This window comes from Typopeltis vanoorti, chromosome 9 (assembly GCF_054136105.1).
Source record: "Typopeltis vanoorti isolate ZY-2024b chromosome 9, IOZ_Tvanoo_1.0, whole genome shotgun sequence".
NCBI classification, from domain to species: Eukaryota; Metazoa; Arthropoda; class Arachnida; order Uropygi; family Thelyphonidae; genus Typopeltis; species Typopeltis vanoorti.
This window is the reverse complement of record NC_143557.1, coordinates 59,336,054-59,353,014: the sequence shown is the minus strand read 5'-3', so window position 1 is coordinate 59,353,014 and position 16,961 is coordinate 59,336,054. Positions and strand designations below refer to the sequence as shown.

Sequence of the window (16,961 nt, the reverse complement as noted above, 5' to 3'; positions counted from 1 at the left end):
TATTATCAACACCCGACCACCATGGAGTCAGAAACTTATCGTGGGAAGTACTCACTATTGCATACAATGTTTATCCAATCTCGTCTTAAACTGATTCAATGTGTCCACATCCACAACACACTCAAGCAATGCATTCCACTTGCCAACCACCCTCCATGCAAAGAACCTGCTTTTCACTCTCACACCCTCATACAGTTTCCAGCAATGGCCTCTTGTTCTACTTCCCTCTCCAATTCTATGAAAGATCTCTTCCATATATATACCTGATAACAACCCCTGACCAGTTTATATGTCTCAATCGTATCCCCCCCCCCTCTTCCTCCTATTTATGAGGTTCTGCAACTTACATTCCCTCAATCTGTCCTCGTACTCCCCCTTCCACTGACTACCTTTGTGAATCTTCTCTGTACCCTTTCCAATATCCTCGTCACCATGAAAACCCAGCGACCAAATCTGTGCACAATAATCTATATGAGGCCTGATCAAGGCCTTATACAATAGAATCATAACTTCTCTATTTCTGCATGTCAGAGTTCTCTGCATCATTGCCATTATTCAATGTGATGTCTTCACAACTTGTGCAATGTGGCCCTTGAATTTCAGATCCTTGTCCACGATCACACCTAGATCTCTCATCTCCTCTACTTCTGTTAAAGTTTCCCCACCAAATGTATACTCGGCATCCCATCGTTGCTTACCAAATCTCAAAACCCTACACTTTGCAACATTGAACTGATAGTTCCACTTACCTGCCCATTCATGCAATCTATTCAAGTCCTCTTGTAAGGCATTGACATTATCCTGACTGTGCATTGTTCTCCCCAGTTTTGCATCATCTGCAATCAGCTGAATATCACTAGTTAAACCCAACCCAATATTATTAACATACAAATTGAACAACAATGGGCCCCAAAACCGACCCCTGTGGCACACCACTGGTGACCTTTCTCTTTCGAGATACTGCACTCCCATATACAACTTTCTGATACCTATCTGACAGCCAGTGATCCAACACAGAAGTCTGTTATCCAATCCCATCTCTTTATTTTAATTAAGAGCTTGTCATGTGGCAGTCTATCAAAAGCCTTTACAAAATCCAAGTACACCACTGTATATGCACCTCCTGTGTCCAAGATTTTTGTCACCTTGTAGTACATGAGTAAGTTAGTGAAACATGATCTCCCCTTAACAAACCCATACTGATAACCACAGAGAATACTGCTGTTATCAACCCATTTCTGTATCCTACTTCTCACCGATCTCTCCAGGACCTTCACCACAACTCCAGATATACAGACCGGTCTATAATTTGAAGCCTTATCACCACTTTTATGCAGTGGAATAATTTTACCCTCCTTCCACTCCCTTGGAACCTGTGCTGTTGCAAAACTCTTGTTAAACATGCATGCCACTGCTGCTGCCAGTTCCCTGGAACATTCTCTTAATCTTAATCATAATCTTAAGATGCGTGGTGATATTTCATCAAATCCTATCGCCTTATTAACATCAAAGTTATTTATTTCCTCAAATACCTCCTGCTCACTCATAATTAAGCTATACTCTCTTATGTCCTCTACACTTAAGTTCCTCATGATTCCACCCTGATCAAGATGAAACATACTTATAAATTGATCACTGAATACCTCGACATATTCCTTAACTTTCTCTTAAGTTGTGGTGATATTTCATCAAATCTTATCACCTTATTAACAAATATCTCCTGATCACTCACAATTAAGCTATCCTCTCTTATTCCACCCTGATCAGGATGAAACACACTTATAAATTGATCACTGAATACCTCAACATATTCCTTAACTTTTGTCACATATCAGCAGTTTTTTCTTTGCATTGAATATTGCAAAACCATTACAATGCAAGTAAACAGGTGTGTCCACTAAAAATCACCAAGGAAATAGCTATCTTCCATGATGATAAAATTTCCCCTTCCCAGTCCATTTTAATAACAATTTACCCAAGTGTGTTGGTGCAGAAAACATCGTTCTCTTGGTATCAGAAATTTGACACTAAGCAGTTCCTTTATCAAATTTTTGAAAATTCCAGTGGAATGATGTTTAATGTTTTCTGTACTGCCACTGGAAATTGAAAGTTTTTATGCAATTATAGACAGTAGGTGAGGAGAACAGATTTAGCTGGCTGGAGGGAAGCCATTTTTGCAATATGAATGAACAAATAAAACCTTTAAAAGAAAATGATAAAGGAGATATTTCAAATACATTTTGCAATATTCTTATAAACTTAGGAGAATACATTTATTCATTACAGATAAATGTTGAAAGCAGGTATGCAAAAGTTTCTCCAGCATAGAAAAGTCCTTGTCATTTTATGATTGACCATAGATTTGCAACATTGGCACTTATTAGATGTAGATGATATTAGTGCAGAATAGAATAAATAAATTGTTAAAATTAATGAGATTTTTTTATTTTCTGTATAGGTCCACAAAAATTATATTACAAAAAATAAAATTCACTGGATTTCTTTTTTTGGTAATAGAATTTTAAGGAACTATACCAGGGGTGGCCAACTGCACGTCCATTTGGGGCCAAAATAATTCCAGTAAAACTTAGAAGAGCCGCAACCTTTGACCGATGCGATGGTATCCGGGAGTAAGTGAGTGTGTGCATGGTGAGGTTATAAAGAGCTTGTAAGAACTGCTTTAATTAATTACACACCTAATTTTAAGGAGCTTACTAAGAAAATGGATACAAGGAAGACCTCTACTAGTAAATAAGTAACTTAAATTATTGTGTTTCAACTTTAAAATTAGTCTAATTGTTCAAAGTAAACTTCATTTAATATGTTTCGAATTAAACTTTATCGTAGTAATTATTATTAACCCTGTTTTTTTTTCCTCTCTGTCTTCTCTCTTGTTTTTATTTTGTTCCTCTTTTTTGTTGTCTCTTCTCTTTTTATTTTTTCCTGGTAGATCGTGTGATCTTCCTTTATCAGACTCATGCCGTCCATCAAAGAGAATGTTGCTATTATTAACCCAATTCTTAATCTTTGTCCTGACTAACCTGTCTAACACTTCAACCACAACTCCAGACACACAGACAATCTGTGTGTCTGGAGTTGGGGGAAAGAGAGCAAAACGGAAACAGTTTTGCTCTCTTTCCACTCCTTTAGAAAACTTTGCCCAATCCAAGACTACTGTTAAAAAGGTACTGTTGTTAACTCCCTGAAATATCCCCTCAAAACAAGTGGTGATACATCAAGTCTTACAGCATTATTCACATGCAGTTTGCCAATTCCTCATATACCTCCTGTTGTTCTTCTCTTCTTCTTCTTCAACCTTTTGGTTCTGTCCACTGCTGGACGAAGGTCTCTCCCATGATTTTCCAGATCACTCGGTTTTCTGCCTCTCCCATCCATCTCACTCCTGCAATTTGTTCCAGTTCATCCCTCCACCTTCTTCTCGGTCTTCCTCTTTGTCTTGTTCCATCCATTGGTCTCCACTCTGTTGTTTTTCTAGTCCATCTCCCGTCACTGCATCTGACAATATGGCCAGCCCATCTCCACTTAGCCTGTTTAATGTATTTTAAAATATCCATGACACCTGTTTGAGATCTTATCCAGGTATTTGTCTTCCTATTTCTTAATGTTATTTTTAGCATACTTCTTTCCATGCAATGTTGTGTTGTTCTCAGCTTTTTGTTTAGGGCTTCTGTTAAAGTCCATGTTTCTCCTCCATATGTTAGGACAGGAAGTATGCACTGGTCGAAAGCTTTCCTTTTTAGACTCATAGTGATATCACTTCTGAATATGTCTCTCAGTTTCCCATAAGCCATCCATCCAAGGTGAATTCTTCATTCAATCTCTTTTCTTTGGCACTCCTCAAAGGATAACAATTGGTCCAAATATACATATGAAATAACTTGTTCTAGTTCATGGTTTTCAACTTTGACAGTTCTATGGTTAATATATTTATTCATCATTATTTTTGTTTTTTCTCTATTTATTTTTAATCCAATTACTCTGGAGGCTTCATTTAGCTGATTTAGCCTTTCTTCCAGATCTTCAAGATTATCTGCTATCAGGACAATATCATCTGCAAATTTCAGATGATGCAGCCATTCTCCATTTATGTTTATTCCTTTTGTTTCCCAATCAAGGCTTCTAAAGACTTTCTAGTGCAGCTTTAAATAATTTGGGAGATATGGTGTTGCCTTGCCGGATGCCTTTTTGTATTGGGAACTTTTCACTGTTGTTCACTCACCATCAGTGTCTCCCCTCTCCCTTCCCGGTGCACTCAAGTTCTTCATAATTCAGGTGATGAAATATCTTTATAATTTACTATGTCCTCTGCAGTGGTTATCGTTCTACTGGTTTCACCATTCAATATCATCCTTCCATAATCATTCTTTCTTTTACTGGCCACTAAAGAACTCTCTGGGATTTCTTTTGTCCTATCTGCTGCTCATACTGCACTTTTTTTTATTCTTATTAATTGTTAGCTTTCTCTCCTGCTCCTTATATTTCTCGTTCAATTGATTATTGCCGCTTATCATATGCTGTGTAGATAATGCCTTTTTCTTCCAAATTGCATACTTAATCCCTTGCCCTTTGGAATACATTCAGACATTGCATTTGCCAGTTAGTGCCTTAATAAGGCCTTAGGCAGCATTCATCTCCTTCCTATCCAATTCCTCATTCTGTGATATAGCTGCAAGTTGTGTCCTGAGTTTGTCATATTCAGCAGCTTCATTGCTCCATGTATATCCCTTCTCACAGAAGGCCTCATAAGGATGACCACCATCTAATTGATGACTTCATGGTCACTTTCACCAGCTGGAGGAAGATTTGACACCTCATTTATAACAGCATCTTCTGATCAGATCCAAGATCTTTGAATCTCATGTACCCTCAGTTACTGCCTAAGACAGTAACTGAGGCTATCTCTTAAAATCTATCTAAGCTATCTCTTAAAAACTCATTAACTTTCTTTGGCAGGTATCACTAGATAGTGAAGATAGGACAATTGTTAGCAGAGCTGTAGAAAGTTAAATTCAGATTTTATATTTGTTGTGGGGTGAAATGGATAATTTGTCAATTAAATTTTGTTGTGAGATAACTGTGATTGGAAGGTGATGTTAGATTAGTTTCAGATTGCATATTGATTTTTGTGTGTTGCTTTTCACTCTTAAAGTTACACACAAAGAACCAAACGGTGGTGAGAAGTAGATTTGTGCAAAGACGAATGTAAGTGGTGTAGATTTTTTGAAAATTGTAAGGTGCTATGAATGTTGGGAGGATTAATAGGAGAAATGAGAGAATGTAGGTAGATAAAGCAGCATGTTTATGGACCATGAGGTGTTTTTGAATGTAGGTAGCAAAAGGCAGAGTGGGAGATCATGAATGTCACTACAGAAGCAAGATGATGCGGCTGCTGATAATGATGAAACAGCAGACGTGACTGACAGTGTGGTAATGATAGAAAGTATAATAGTGTGCAGAATCCTACTGTACTCCAAGGATAACATTCTCTGCCTGGCTTGTAAAGGCAGCAAAAGTGCAACTGACATGAAAGCAGAGTTGGTGAAGATGAGGTAAGTGATGAAGCATAGAGTGGAATGAGAAGAATTATATCATTGCATAGGTTTCTGTGGAGATAGGATGTTTTAGAAATATTGATTATTTAATACCAGATACAATATTTCTAAAAAAGAATTAAAGAGCTGAGAAATCATGGGAATATAACAAAGATCTGTATTTAAGTTTCATAGACCTGCAAAAGGCATATGACAAGGTGCCAAGAGGAAAGCTCATCGGAACTCAAGAGAATGTTAGAGTTATATGGTGTAAATGGGACATTATATCAAGCAATACTTAGTCTCTATTTAAGCTATAAGTCAGCAGTAGAATTGAAGGAGGAACAGCAAGATGGTTTGATGTTAAATCAGGTGTGCTACAAGGATGCACATTATCTCCACTGTTATTCATTATCTATATGGATCACATAATAAAGGAAAGTGGTATTAAATCTGATATCAAAATCAACAACATTAATCTTAGCTCTTTATTTTATGCAGATGATGTTATACTTCTGAAAAAATCCAGTACAAGTCTGCAAGATTTCCTGACTAAATTGAATAACTGTAGTAATAAATTTGGTATGAAAATTAGCAATAAAAAGACAAAGGCAATGAAAATAAGCAGAAACATTGAAAAAAATCACCTGCATTGTGAATGGAGAACCTATAGAACAAGTAAAACATTTCAGCAACTTGGGCACAATTTTTAGGGAAGATGGTAAATTAAATATGGAAATAGACAACAGAATCAACAAAGCAGGTATATGGGCGGAAGTCAACTGAATAAATTTATATGGAATAAGAGAGAAATTAGTCAAAATACTGAAAATTGTGTTCAAACCCTTATGGATCTGACAGCTATGTTAGAAATAAAACACTTGATCAAAGACTGGAGACCTCTGATATGAGAATTCTGAGAAAGATTAATGGGGTGAACAGATGGCATCAATGGCAATATCACATTAAACATGAGGATATTAGGAAAGAACTTGCCATTGTCAGCATTCAGGAATGTGTTAGCAGAGGTAATCTCAGATGGTATGTTGGTCACTTAAACAGAATGGGAGAGGAAAGATTTTGCTAAACAAGTGTTCTTTGCCAGGATGGCAGGAAAAAGATCCAGTGGAAGTGTAAAATGTAGGTGGATTGATACATTAAAACGTGCCTTGAAGACAGAAATATAAGATCTGATAATATTGGAATGTTGATAGATAACAGGCTAATCTGGAGGAAAATTGTTGGTAGGAAGTTAGTAATGATGTAACTTTTCATGTAGTACTATCATAAGATCCTATACACCCCCTCCTGGGGATATATGTCAGGAATTTGATGATATTAAACTAATTATTCTTGTACTGGAATTGGTTATGATCCTCTTTGTCAGAGGATCGTAACCAACTGAATTCTGACAAAGTGACTTAATTGAACAAATGATATGGATATGGCACAATATTACTGGACTTCTAAGAAATATATGACAGAATTTCTTGTATAAGATAGTATAAGCTGGAACAGAGGAAATGAAAAACAGGGTAGTTGGTAAGTGACTCACTGACAGGCATTACAAACTGGTATATGAAGGCATTGCTTTCTTTTCTTGTCTAGCTGGAAAGGAAAGTATCACTCTCCTTAAAGAGAACAGATGAAATGAAAAACATCTAGTTGTTTAGATAGGTCATTGACTGACTAACAGGCATCACAAACTGGCATATGAAGAGACAAAGTTTAAGCATATGAAGGCATTACTTTCTTTTCTTGTCTAGCAGGAAAGTATCACTTTCATATGTTTCAAATAATACATACCCCATGGCTATTTGGCTTGTATATGAATGGCATTAGATATGATTTCTTTGCTAATGATGCCAAGTTGGAAAGGGTGATTAGGAATGTATTAATAGAATATAGCTACAGGATGACTTGAATGGAATGGTGATATGTCTAATGATAAATGGGCTTCTGTTCAATGATTGAAGTGCAGGGTCTTACATTTTTAGTAAAAAACATTGAAGGCTGAGTATTATATTGATGGGAATTTGCTTCAAGTGATTAATAAAGCTAGAGACCTAAGAGGTTGAGGGTGGTAAACTCACCATCACAGATAGCCACAGTTTTAAAGAGAATATTTATTTCAAGGCCAAGGAAGTGATTCTTCCTCTTTATAAAACTTTGATTAACCACATGTAGAGTACCCTTTCTTTCATGCTTACATGGTGATCAGAATATATTATGGAAAATTATGGAGACAACTGCTGTGTTAGAGCAAAATTTTAGTTTAATATAAACCAAAATGAACACTCGACTTTCCAACCTTCATATCAAGGTCATCATCTGGAGCATACACATGAAGGTCGAAACGGCGAGTGTTCGTTTTGGTTTATATTAAACTAAAGTTTTGCTCTAACACGTCTCCATAATTTTCCATAATGTAATAGCATATTTTGAGTACTGTGCTCACATATGGTTATCTCACTTTTGCCAAGATAAGGAAGCACGAGAAAGTGCAGAGACAGTTAACTGATGATATAGTCATTGACTACTGCAAATACCATTTTAAAAATTCACTCACTATAACAGATTATCAAAACATCCTAACCTGATTCCCATAGTGATAGTGCTGTTCTAAAAGAAATTCACTGTTGCAGATTGTCCACTATAACTATTCCTGGGGTACCGAAAAGTTTGCTATATTGAGAGTGATTGTATCATGCCTGTGTCACTTATGGGGCTAGATTGAGAGAATTTGGACTAATCATTTTTAGCTAGGCAAAGGTGTTGGGTAGAATATGATAGTAAGTAGATTTTATAGCATAAATACAGAGAAAATTCTTCAATGAGTATCATACAGAGAGAGAAAGAAAGGAAACAAGAGTGAGGATTTAACCCTAGAAGCTGAGTGAGAGTACAAGACCTATTTTTTTTTCTCTTTCACGTAGCAAATGAGAAGAGTGGGTTGCCTGTGAGAATGGTTAGTGTTTTTTCAGTGAATAAGTTCCAAGATAGGTATAATAGAAAATGCTATACATATTGAAAATCCACCATCAATTAGTCCATAGAGGTGCCCAACTACTAAAAATAATAATACAAAAGAATTTTTTTTGCCAGTTTCTCACTAATTGCTTTACTTTTTTCTTTAGTTATATGGCTGCATTATTTAAAAATGCTTGTATGTCATCCCTAAGGCAGCGAGTCCTGAGTACATACAAAACTATTCTTAGAACAGGAAGAAATTGGATAGCATCCTCAGGTGATGCACAGGACACAATAAAACAGCGCCAGTATATAATTACTGAAGCCAGAGAATTGTTTCGTAAAAACAGATATGTGAGTTGTTGTTTTTTATACTAACTCATTACTGTTTTTTTATTATACACTCCTTGTTCAAAGAAACTGCATAACCACCTGCTGTAACCATGTTTTTTTGGTAATTAAATTTGAATGCCTATTTGAAAAGTGATAATAACACAAATAATGAAGAAGGTAATATGACATCTTTATTTTTGATTAATATTTGGCTCTTTTTAGCACAAGATGTGACATAATTAAGATATAACAACAAATTTGCAAATATTTCAGAATGGAGTGGACAGTGATATTTTCATTGGAAAAACAAATACAGCATCAAAATTTAGTTCAACTACATAGTTTTACTAACATTATGAGGGTTGTTTGAAAAGTTTGGTAAAAAAATAAGTTAAACACATTTTTGGGAAAAAATCACCTTTATTTCTCAACCTGGTCTCCATCGAGGTCTACACATTTGGTCCAGCAAGTTTCCAATTTTTTCATCCCATCTAAAAAGTAGGATTTGTCAAATTGTGCAAAATAGTCGTTGATAGCCTTGATGACATCCTCTTTCAAAGAAAATTTTTTCCCCAAGCCAAATTTTTAAGTTTGGGAACAAGAAGTAGTCACGCGGGGCCAAGTCCGGAGAATACGGTGGATGTGTAACCAATTCTCAAACCTCAATTTGTGCAATTTTGCCATTGCAACAGCCGATGTGTGGAACAGTGCATTGTCTTGTTGAAAGAGCACTTTTTTGTGCGCCAATCTTGGCTGTTTTTTCTTCAGTTTGATAATTCCTTGGGAATCCCAAAAAACAGTGGCCATCACCTCCCAGCTGGCAAAATGGTCTTCGCTTTTTTCATTGCTCTTTCACCAGGCATCGTCCACTGTTTTGACTGCTGCTTGGATTCAGGTGTATAGTGTGGATCCAAGTTTTGTCTATAGTCACAAATCAATGCAAAAAATCCTGCAAATTGCGATTAAACATCGCCAAACACTGTTAAAATGTCTTTTTGCATGTGTTTTGGATCGACAGTCAACTATCACAGCACTTGCGCACACAGCTTTTTTTCATGTGCAATTTTTCATGCAGGATATTATACACCTGTTCAGATGAGATGCTTACAATCTCAGCAATCTCTCACACTTTCACTCAGTATCTTCCATAACGATACCATGATTTTGTCAATCATTTCCTTCGTAGTGACCTTAGTCGGGCATCCGAAGCATGCTTCATCTTCAATGGACTTACGACCACGTTTAAATTCATTTATCCAAAAATAAATAGTCTTTAATGCTGGTGCAGAGTCCCCATGAATTGCATCTAACTTGGCTTTGATCTGCGCAGCCGTCCACTTCTTCAAATAAAAGTGTTTTATCACTGCTCGAAACTCATTTTTCTCCATTTTTATGAAAAATGCAAACACAGTCATTTTAAATGTTTTCCAAATGAGAACTACGCATCGTATGTGACTAAACTTTTGCCAGGGATCATGAAAAAGATGATACATGCCGACACTGGTATGAATGAACAAATTGTGTTGGCATCTATTGGAAATTTACCAACCTTTTCAAACAACCCTCATAAAAGCTAAAATTTCACTTTTTGTTGTTTCGTATTTTGTGGGTCCTCCTCTTGCCTTTATTATAGCTTGGCATCAGCAAGGCATTGACATAATCAATTTTGTGATGGATGCAACTGTCAATTCATGGTTCCATACCCTTATAATGGCTTCTTGAAACTCCCAAAGTGTTTTCATCTTCTTTTTCTTGTGTGTATTTCATTCTCCAATTGGTACCACAAATTCTCAATGGGGTTGAGATCTTGGCTATTTCCTAGCCGTGGTAATTGCCAAATCAAGTGTTTATTGAACCACTTATCAACCTGCAACAAAATTTCAAGTTTTTTAAGGCAACTCAATTTGTATGGTACATTTTAGGGTTATAATCAGTGGTGAGCTATGGAAATTTTAACAAAGGGCTCGCATCGTTGAGCAAAAAAAAAGCCCTATTTCACACAAAAACTTTTATTAATACAGCTTGTGTACACATGCCAGTCAAAAAGTATGAGGCGACAATCACCCTGTAAAGGCTATCATTTTTAAACAAATATTTCATGATCTAAACATGAAATATTTGCACACGATCATCTGTGTTATCTTACATAAGAAAAACATTTTTTAACTATCAAAATATAATAAGAATAAAATCTTTTATAATCGTATATATGCAATAGTCCACATTTTTTATAAACAAAATAAATTTCTTTTGTTTGTGATAGAAGTTTTTATGACAAACAATCTATAAATAATATTATCTAAACATAATAATATTGAAATACATTATATTTCTCTTTGTTTTTATACTTCAAGTGATTATCAATGGTACCAATCAAGGGGCATTATTTTATAGTCCTATTTATTTATATGCGATTACCAAAAGTGAATTCTTATTGGTAAAATGGTAGTAACAGTAACAATAATATTTTATTTAATAAAATCACTTTGTTAGGTCACCACCGTATGAGTTTTTTGCTTAATATATTTCAAAAAATTATGTTGTGTTTTTCTTTTTTTTTTAAAAAAATTAAAAAAGTAAACAAGAAGAACAAGGGGCTCACAAATTTGAGAAAAATTTAACAAAGGGCTCAGGCGAGCCCCCTATAGCTCACCACTGGTTATAATAGCATTACTTACACTTTTTGTTTATGACCAGAGGCAATCATCCTGAAAGCTGCAGTTCATCATTACAGTAAAGTGGTCTGTGATAGTAGGCAGCAATTCTAAAATTTTCTGGTACACTTGTGCATCCACTGAATCTTTTGTGAAATGCAGGTGACCAACACCATGATAAAATATACAGCCCCAAATCACCTGACTGGCTGAGAATTTGACTGTTGACACTAGTTAGTCAGGGTTGAATTTTTCCCTTGATTGTCTTTGAACTGCCTGCCATCAATGCCTGCAGGTTAAACTTTTTCTTGTTAGAAAAATTACTCTTTTCCAGTATTACATTTGGGGATCCATTTGGCATGCTCTTTGCACCAATTTAACCTAGCTAGTCTCATTTTTTTTTGGATAAAAAAGGACTTATTTTTTAGAACACCTGGCTATCAGTCCCTGAGGAATGAGTATTCTGACAGTTACAGAGCTTGCCACAACTCCCATTTGTTTTTCTCAGTTCCCATTTCAGTTCTCCAGATGATTGTTGGATGACGATTTTTGAGGCAGAGCTGCTTTAGAACTCAATCTTAGCATGGTGTAGACCAGGGGTTCCCAACCTTTTTGTTTCCTAGAGCACATTCTAAAATACCGATAGTGCGACGGGCACCATCTATTTTTTCAAGCAAATTTTTTTAATTCGTTTGTTAAATGAATACATACAAAAGTTTACATTATAATCAAATGTTTTATTACTTAAAAGTTTACATTATATAAAAATTTAAATATATATGTAAGTTAGTGTCATCTTTGGCATTGCATTTCATTGGCCAGTACTTCATAATTAGGAGAATACGATGATATTCCGGTTCCTAAACTGGAATGAACAACTTCGAATGCGCGTCCACTTTACATTGTATGCGTTTAATACTCATCATGTGTCATTAACGCATGCGTCATATAGCATGCCATAAATTGTTGCATGATTATTTCAAACTATATGGCACACGGTTGAACAGCGGCGGGCACACACAAATTGGTCGACGGGTGCCATGGTGCATGCGGGAATATGGTTGGGAACCCCTGGTGTAGACTATGGCTTTCTTCTTGTCCCTTCTTTCCTTTTAGCTATTTCATGAGTGGAATAGCCTTCTTCTATTCAAAGCTTGAATCACACTTTTTCCATGAGGTGCACATGACTAGTCATAGTGATCTCAGCATGAAAATGTGAAAACTTGCTCTTACTGTCTATTTGAAAGTTTATTTTCCACTTGGTTAGAGTATAATAAATTTAGTTTAATCCTTTATCCAAGTGTGAGCAAACAAAGTTTGCACCTGAAAGTATCTTCAGGACTGGGTTAAGGTGGTACACACCAGGGCAACTCGTTGCAAAGGTGGAGCAAGCTACCAACACTCCTATCCTAGTATCTCCTATAATGCAAAACACATCTCCTTGCGGATATGTCTATTGTTATGCATTAAGGGAAGGGCCACTACCCAGACCGGTTTCGACCTTTATTGAGGTCTCTTCAGTGGGAGCCAGGCCCAAGTCGAGATATCAGGCCGAAGCATTTGCAGGTCATCTCCACCTATAGGAATTGCCAATTGGTGTGCCACCCTTTTTTAATAAATTACTCTGGATTTAGAGAAAGATGTTGAAAGTTTATTTTCCACTTGGTTAGAGTATAATAAATTTAGTTTAATCCTTTATCCAAGTGTGAGCAAACAAAGTTTGCACCTGAAAGTATCTTCAGGACTGGGTTAAGGTGGTACACACCAGGGCAACTCGTTGCAAAGGTGGAGCAAGCTACCAACACTCCTATCCTAGTATCTCCTATAATGCAAAACACATCTCCTTGCGGATATGTCTATTGTTATGCATTAAGGGAAGGGCCACTACCCAGACCGGTTTCGACCTTTATTGAGGTCTCTTCAGTGGGAGCCAGGCCCAAGTCGAGATATCAGGCCGAAGCATTTGCAGGTCATCTCCACCTATAGGAATTGCCAATTGGTGTGCCACCCTTTTTTAATAAATTACTCTGGATTTAGAGAAAGATGTTGAAAGTTTATTTTCCACTTGGTTAGAGTATAATAAATTTAGTTTAATCCTTTATCCAAGTGTGAGCAAACAAAGTTTGCACCTGAAAGTATCTTCAGGACTGGGTTAAGGTGGTACACACCAGGGCAACTCGTTGCAAAGGTGGAGCAAGCTACCAACACTCCTATCCTAGTATCTCCTATAATGCAAAACACATCTCCTTGCGGATATGTCTGATATCTCGACTTGGGCCTGGCTCCCACTGAAGAGACCTCAATAAAGGTCGAAACCGGTCTGGGTAGTGGCCCTTCCCTTAATGCATAACAATAGACATATCCGCAAGGAGATGTGTTTTGCATTATAGGAGATACTAGGATAGGAGTGTTGGTAGCTTGCTCCACCTTTGCAACGAGTTGCCCTGGTGTGTACCACCTTAACCCAGTCCTGAAGATACTTTCAGGTGCAAACTTTGTTTGCTCACACTTGGATAAAGGATTAAACTAAATTTATTATACTCTAACCAAGTGGAAAATAAACTTTCAACATCTTTCTCTAAATCCAGAGTAATTTATTAAAAAAGGGTGGCACACCAATTGGCAATTCCTATAGGTGGAGATGACCTGCAAATGCTTCGGCCTGATATCTCGACTTGGGCCTGGCTCCCACTGAAGAGACCTCAATAAAGGTCGAAACCGGTCTGGGTAGTGGCCCTTCCCTTAATGCATAACAATAGACATATCCGCAAGGAGATGTGTTTTGCATTATAGGAGATACTAGGATAGGAGTGTTGGTAGCTTGCTCCACCTTTGCAACGAGTTGCCCTGGTGTGTACCACCGTAACCCAGTCCTGAAGATACTTTCAGGTGCAAACTTTGTTTGCTCACACTTGGATAAAGGATTAAACTAAATTTATTATACTCTAACCAAGTGGAAAATAAACTTTCAACATCTTTCTCTAAATCCAGAGTAATTTATTAAAAAAGGGTGGCACACCAATTGGCAATTCCTATAGGTGGAGATGACCTGCAAATGCTTCGGCCTGATATCTCGACTTGGGCCTGGCTCCCACTGAAGAGACCTCAATAAAGGTCGAAACCGGTCTGGGTAGTGGCCCTTCCCTTAATGCATAACAATAGACATATCCGCAAGGAGATGTGTTTTGCATTATAGGAGATACTAGGATAGGAGTGTTGGTAGCTTGCTCCACCTTTGCAACGAGTTGCCCTGGTGTGTACCACCTTAACCCAGTCCTGAAGATACTTTCAGGTGCAAACTTTGTTTGCTCACACTTGGATAAAGGATTAAACTAAATTTATTATACTCTAACCAAGTGGAAAATAAACTTTCAACATCTTTCTCTAAATCCAGAGTAATTTATTAAAAAAGGGTGGCACACCAATTGGCAATTCCTATAGGTGGAGATGACCTGCAAATGCTTCGGCCTGATATCTCGACTTGGGCCTGGCTCCCACTGAAGAGACCTCAATAAAGGTCGAAACCGGTCTGGGTAGTGGCCCTTCCCTTAATGCATAACAATAGACATATCCGCAAGGAGATGTGTTTTGCATTATAGGAGATACTAGGATAGGAGTGTTGGTAGCTTGCTCCACCTTTGCAACGAGTTGCCCTGGTGTGTACCACCTTAACCCAGTCCTGAAGATACTTTCAGGTGCAAACTTTGTTTGCTCACACTTGGATAAAGGATTAAACTAAATTTATTATACTGTCTATTTATAACATGAAAAATTCTGAAGCAATAACAGTAACTATTACATTATACAGAAACCCATGGAAATTATCAATGATGCAATACAACAAAATATTTAATGATAAACCAATGAAAATGATCATTTAACTACTAAAAACTATATTTCTGTAAGGTGATGTGGTTTCTATGAACATGCTATTAATAAACTTAATGGTCATGTATTTCCACATAGTTAGTGTCGATGTGTGTATGTCTTTTTAGACTTCCATAGTATCCGTATATATTAACAAATATTATGAGGTATATCACATTAAGTAATAATAACAAAAGACACAACAAACAAATACCATTTTATTACATTATGTTTTGAGTATCTCATGGCACATTCGTAAGATATGACTCGTATAAAAACTTTAAAAACAGACAGCTGGAAACCAATGTAATTTTGGAAGATGTAATTATTGCCTGTTAAACTTATCAGTATAAAGCTGGGTTGTTATTCATATTCTTCTTAGTTTATAGGATTTCTTTCTCTTCCAGAGTATGTGTATGGATACCTCCGAATATGGGCAGTATATACCAGTCATGTTTCTAGTAGCTGAATTGTATGTTGGTCTTAAAGAATGAATGTATATGTATGATTGCATGTTAATCTCTAAGAAGTGAAGTAGCATTCATTTTTTATATTCTATATCTTTATTGTTTGCTCACACACACACACAATATTGCACCTCTATAGTGCAGTTTGAAGAACTACAGTGCATTGTTTGATTGGAAGGACCCAAGTTTGATTTTCATCATAATGAGAGGAATCATTATACAGACATTTTCGGTGGAAAGTGAGTTAATTTACTCATTTCATAGAGGTAGCAGGATTTTTCTCCTCAGGCTGGTAACTTTGGTTTTTCATCATGCATATAGGAAAATCAGCAAGAGAATATATACACTTTACAGGCAACAATATAATGGACAGTAGATTGCACAGTGTATATGGCAGATTAATGGTATAGAATTTTATGTACATTGCTTGGAAAGAAGTCAACGGACACCCCATGATGCATCATGCCATGTAACAAGTCACGTGTTTGTAGGAATATGATGCTACCAAGTCAATGCAAGTGTGTCTGGCTGAAATCGCTGCAAGAAGAGAAGTGGGGAACCGATGGAGTTCAAAAAAAAGTCATTGTGGGTGGATGCCATCTTGCAGGCCTATCAGCAAGGCCTGCAACATGGAATCTTTTTTGGCAAATTGTTGACAAATTGGGATACCATACTGAGATGGAAGTGCAGGAAGTTAGCCAAGTGCTACCTGCTGCAGACAACCCACCACATTCACTAAACGTGACCGTAGGGTGCTACAAAGGAGCCAACACATTGAATGCAGAGTTCCAGGCATCGACTGGAACATAAATCTGCAAAAATCATTTAGAACCGAGGCTCACAACATGGGTTTTCATGGTAGGATCACAATATGCAAACCTCACATTCATCTTCATCTTCAGTGGTTCAAAAAGCATGTTCTATTCTAGTCACTAAGTAGAGGAATTTTTACTGACTTTTTAACCAGTTCCCTAGTTAGTTGATCTTTAGCATAGGCAAGTGAGTTTTTCCTCACAGAAACTCAGGTTTTTCATCCTGTAAACTCAAGGAAATTGACTGTAGAACCTATACTATTTTCAAACGGTAAAAACACAGTGTTAGGATTACAGACCACTGTG

The 16,961-nt window shown here is 36.8% G+C and overlaps 1 protein-coding gene across 6 annotated transcripts in view; it reads left to right on the top strand.

Moving 5' to 3' along the window:
- The window catches only part of Cen (cerebellar degeneration-related protein 2-like), a 274,212-nt gene that overhangs the window by 540 nt on the left and 256,711 nt on the right, over positions 1 to 16,961 (top strand). For 2 of the 6 annotated variants that reach the window (XM_090397363.1, XM_090397362.1), the window contains exon 2: positions 8,690 to 8,876. In XM_090397363.1, the coding sequence (XP_090253489.1) occupies positions 8,694 to 8,876 (183 nt within the window). In that variant the 5' untranslated portion in view covers positions 8,690 to 8,693. Of the gene's footprint in view, positions 1 to 2,639; positions 2,756 to 7,544; positions 8,877 to 16,961 lie in introns of those variants that run through there. The other 4 variants (XM_090397367.1, XM_090397364.1, XM_090397365.1 and 1 more) reach the window with 4 other exon arrangements.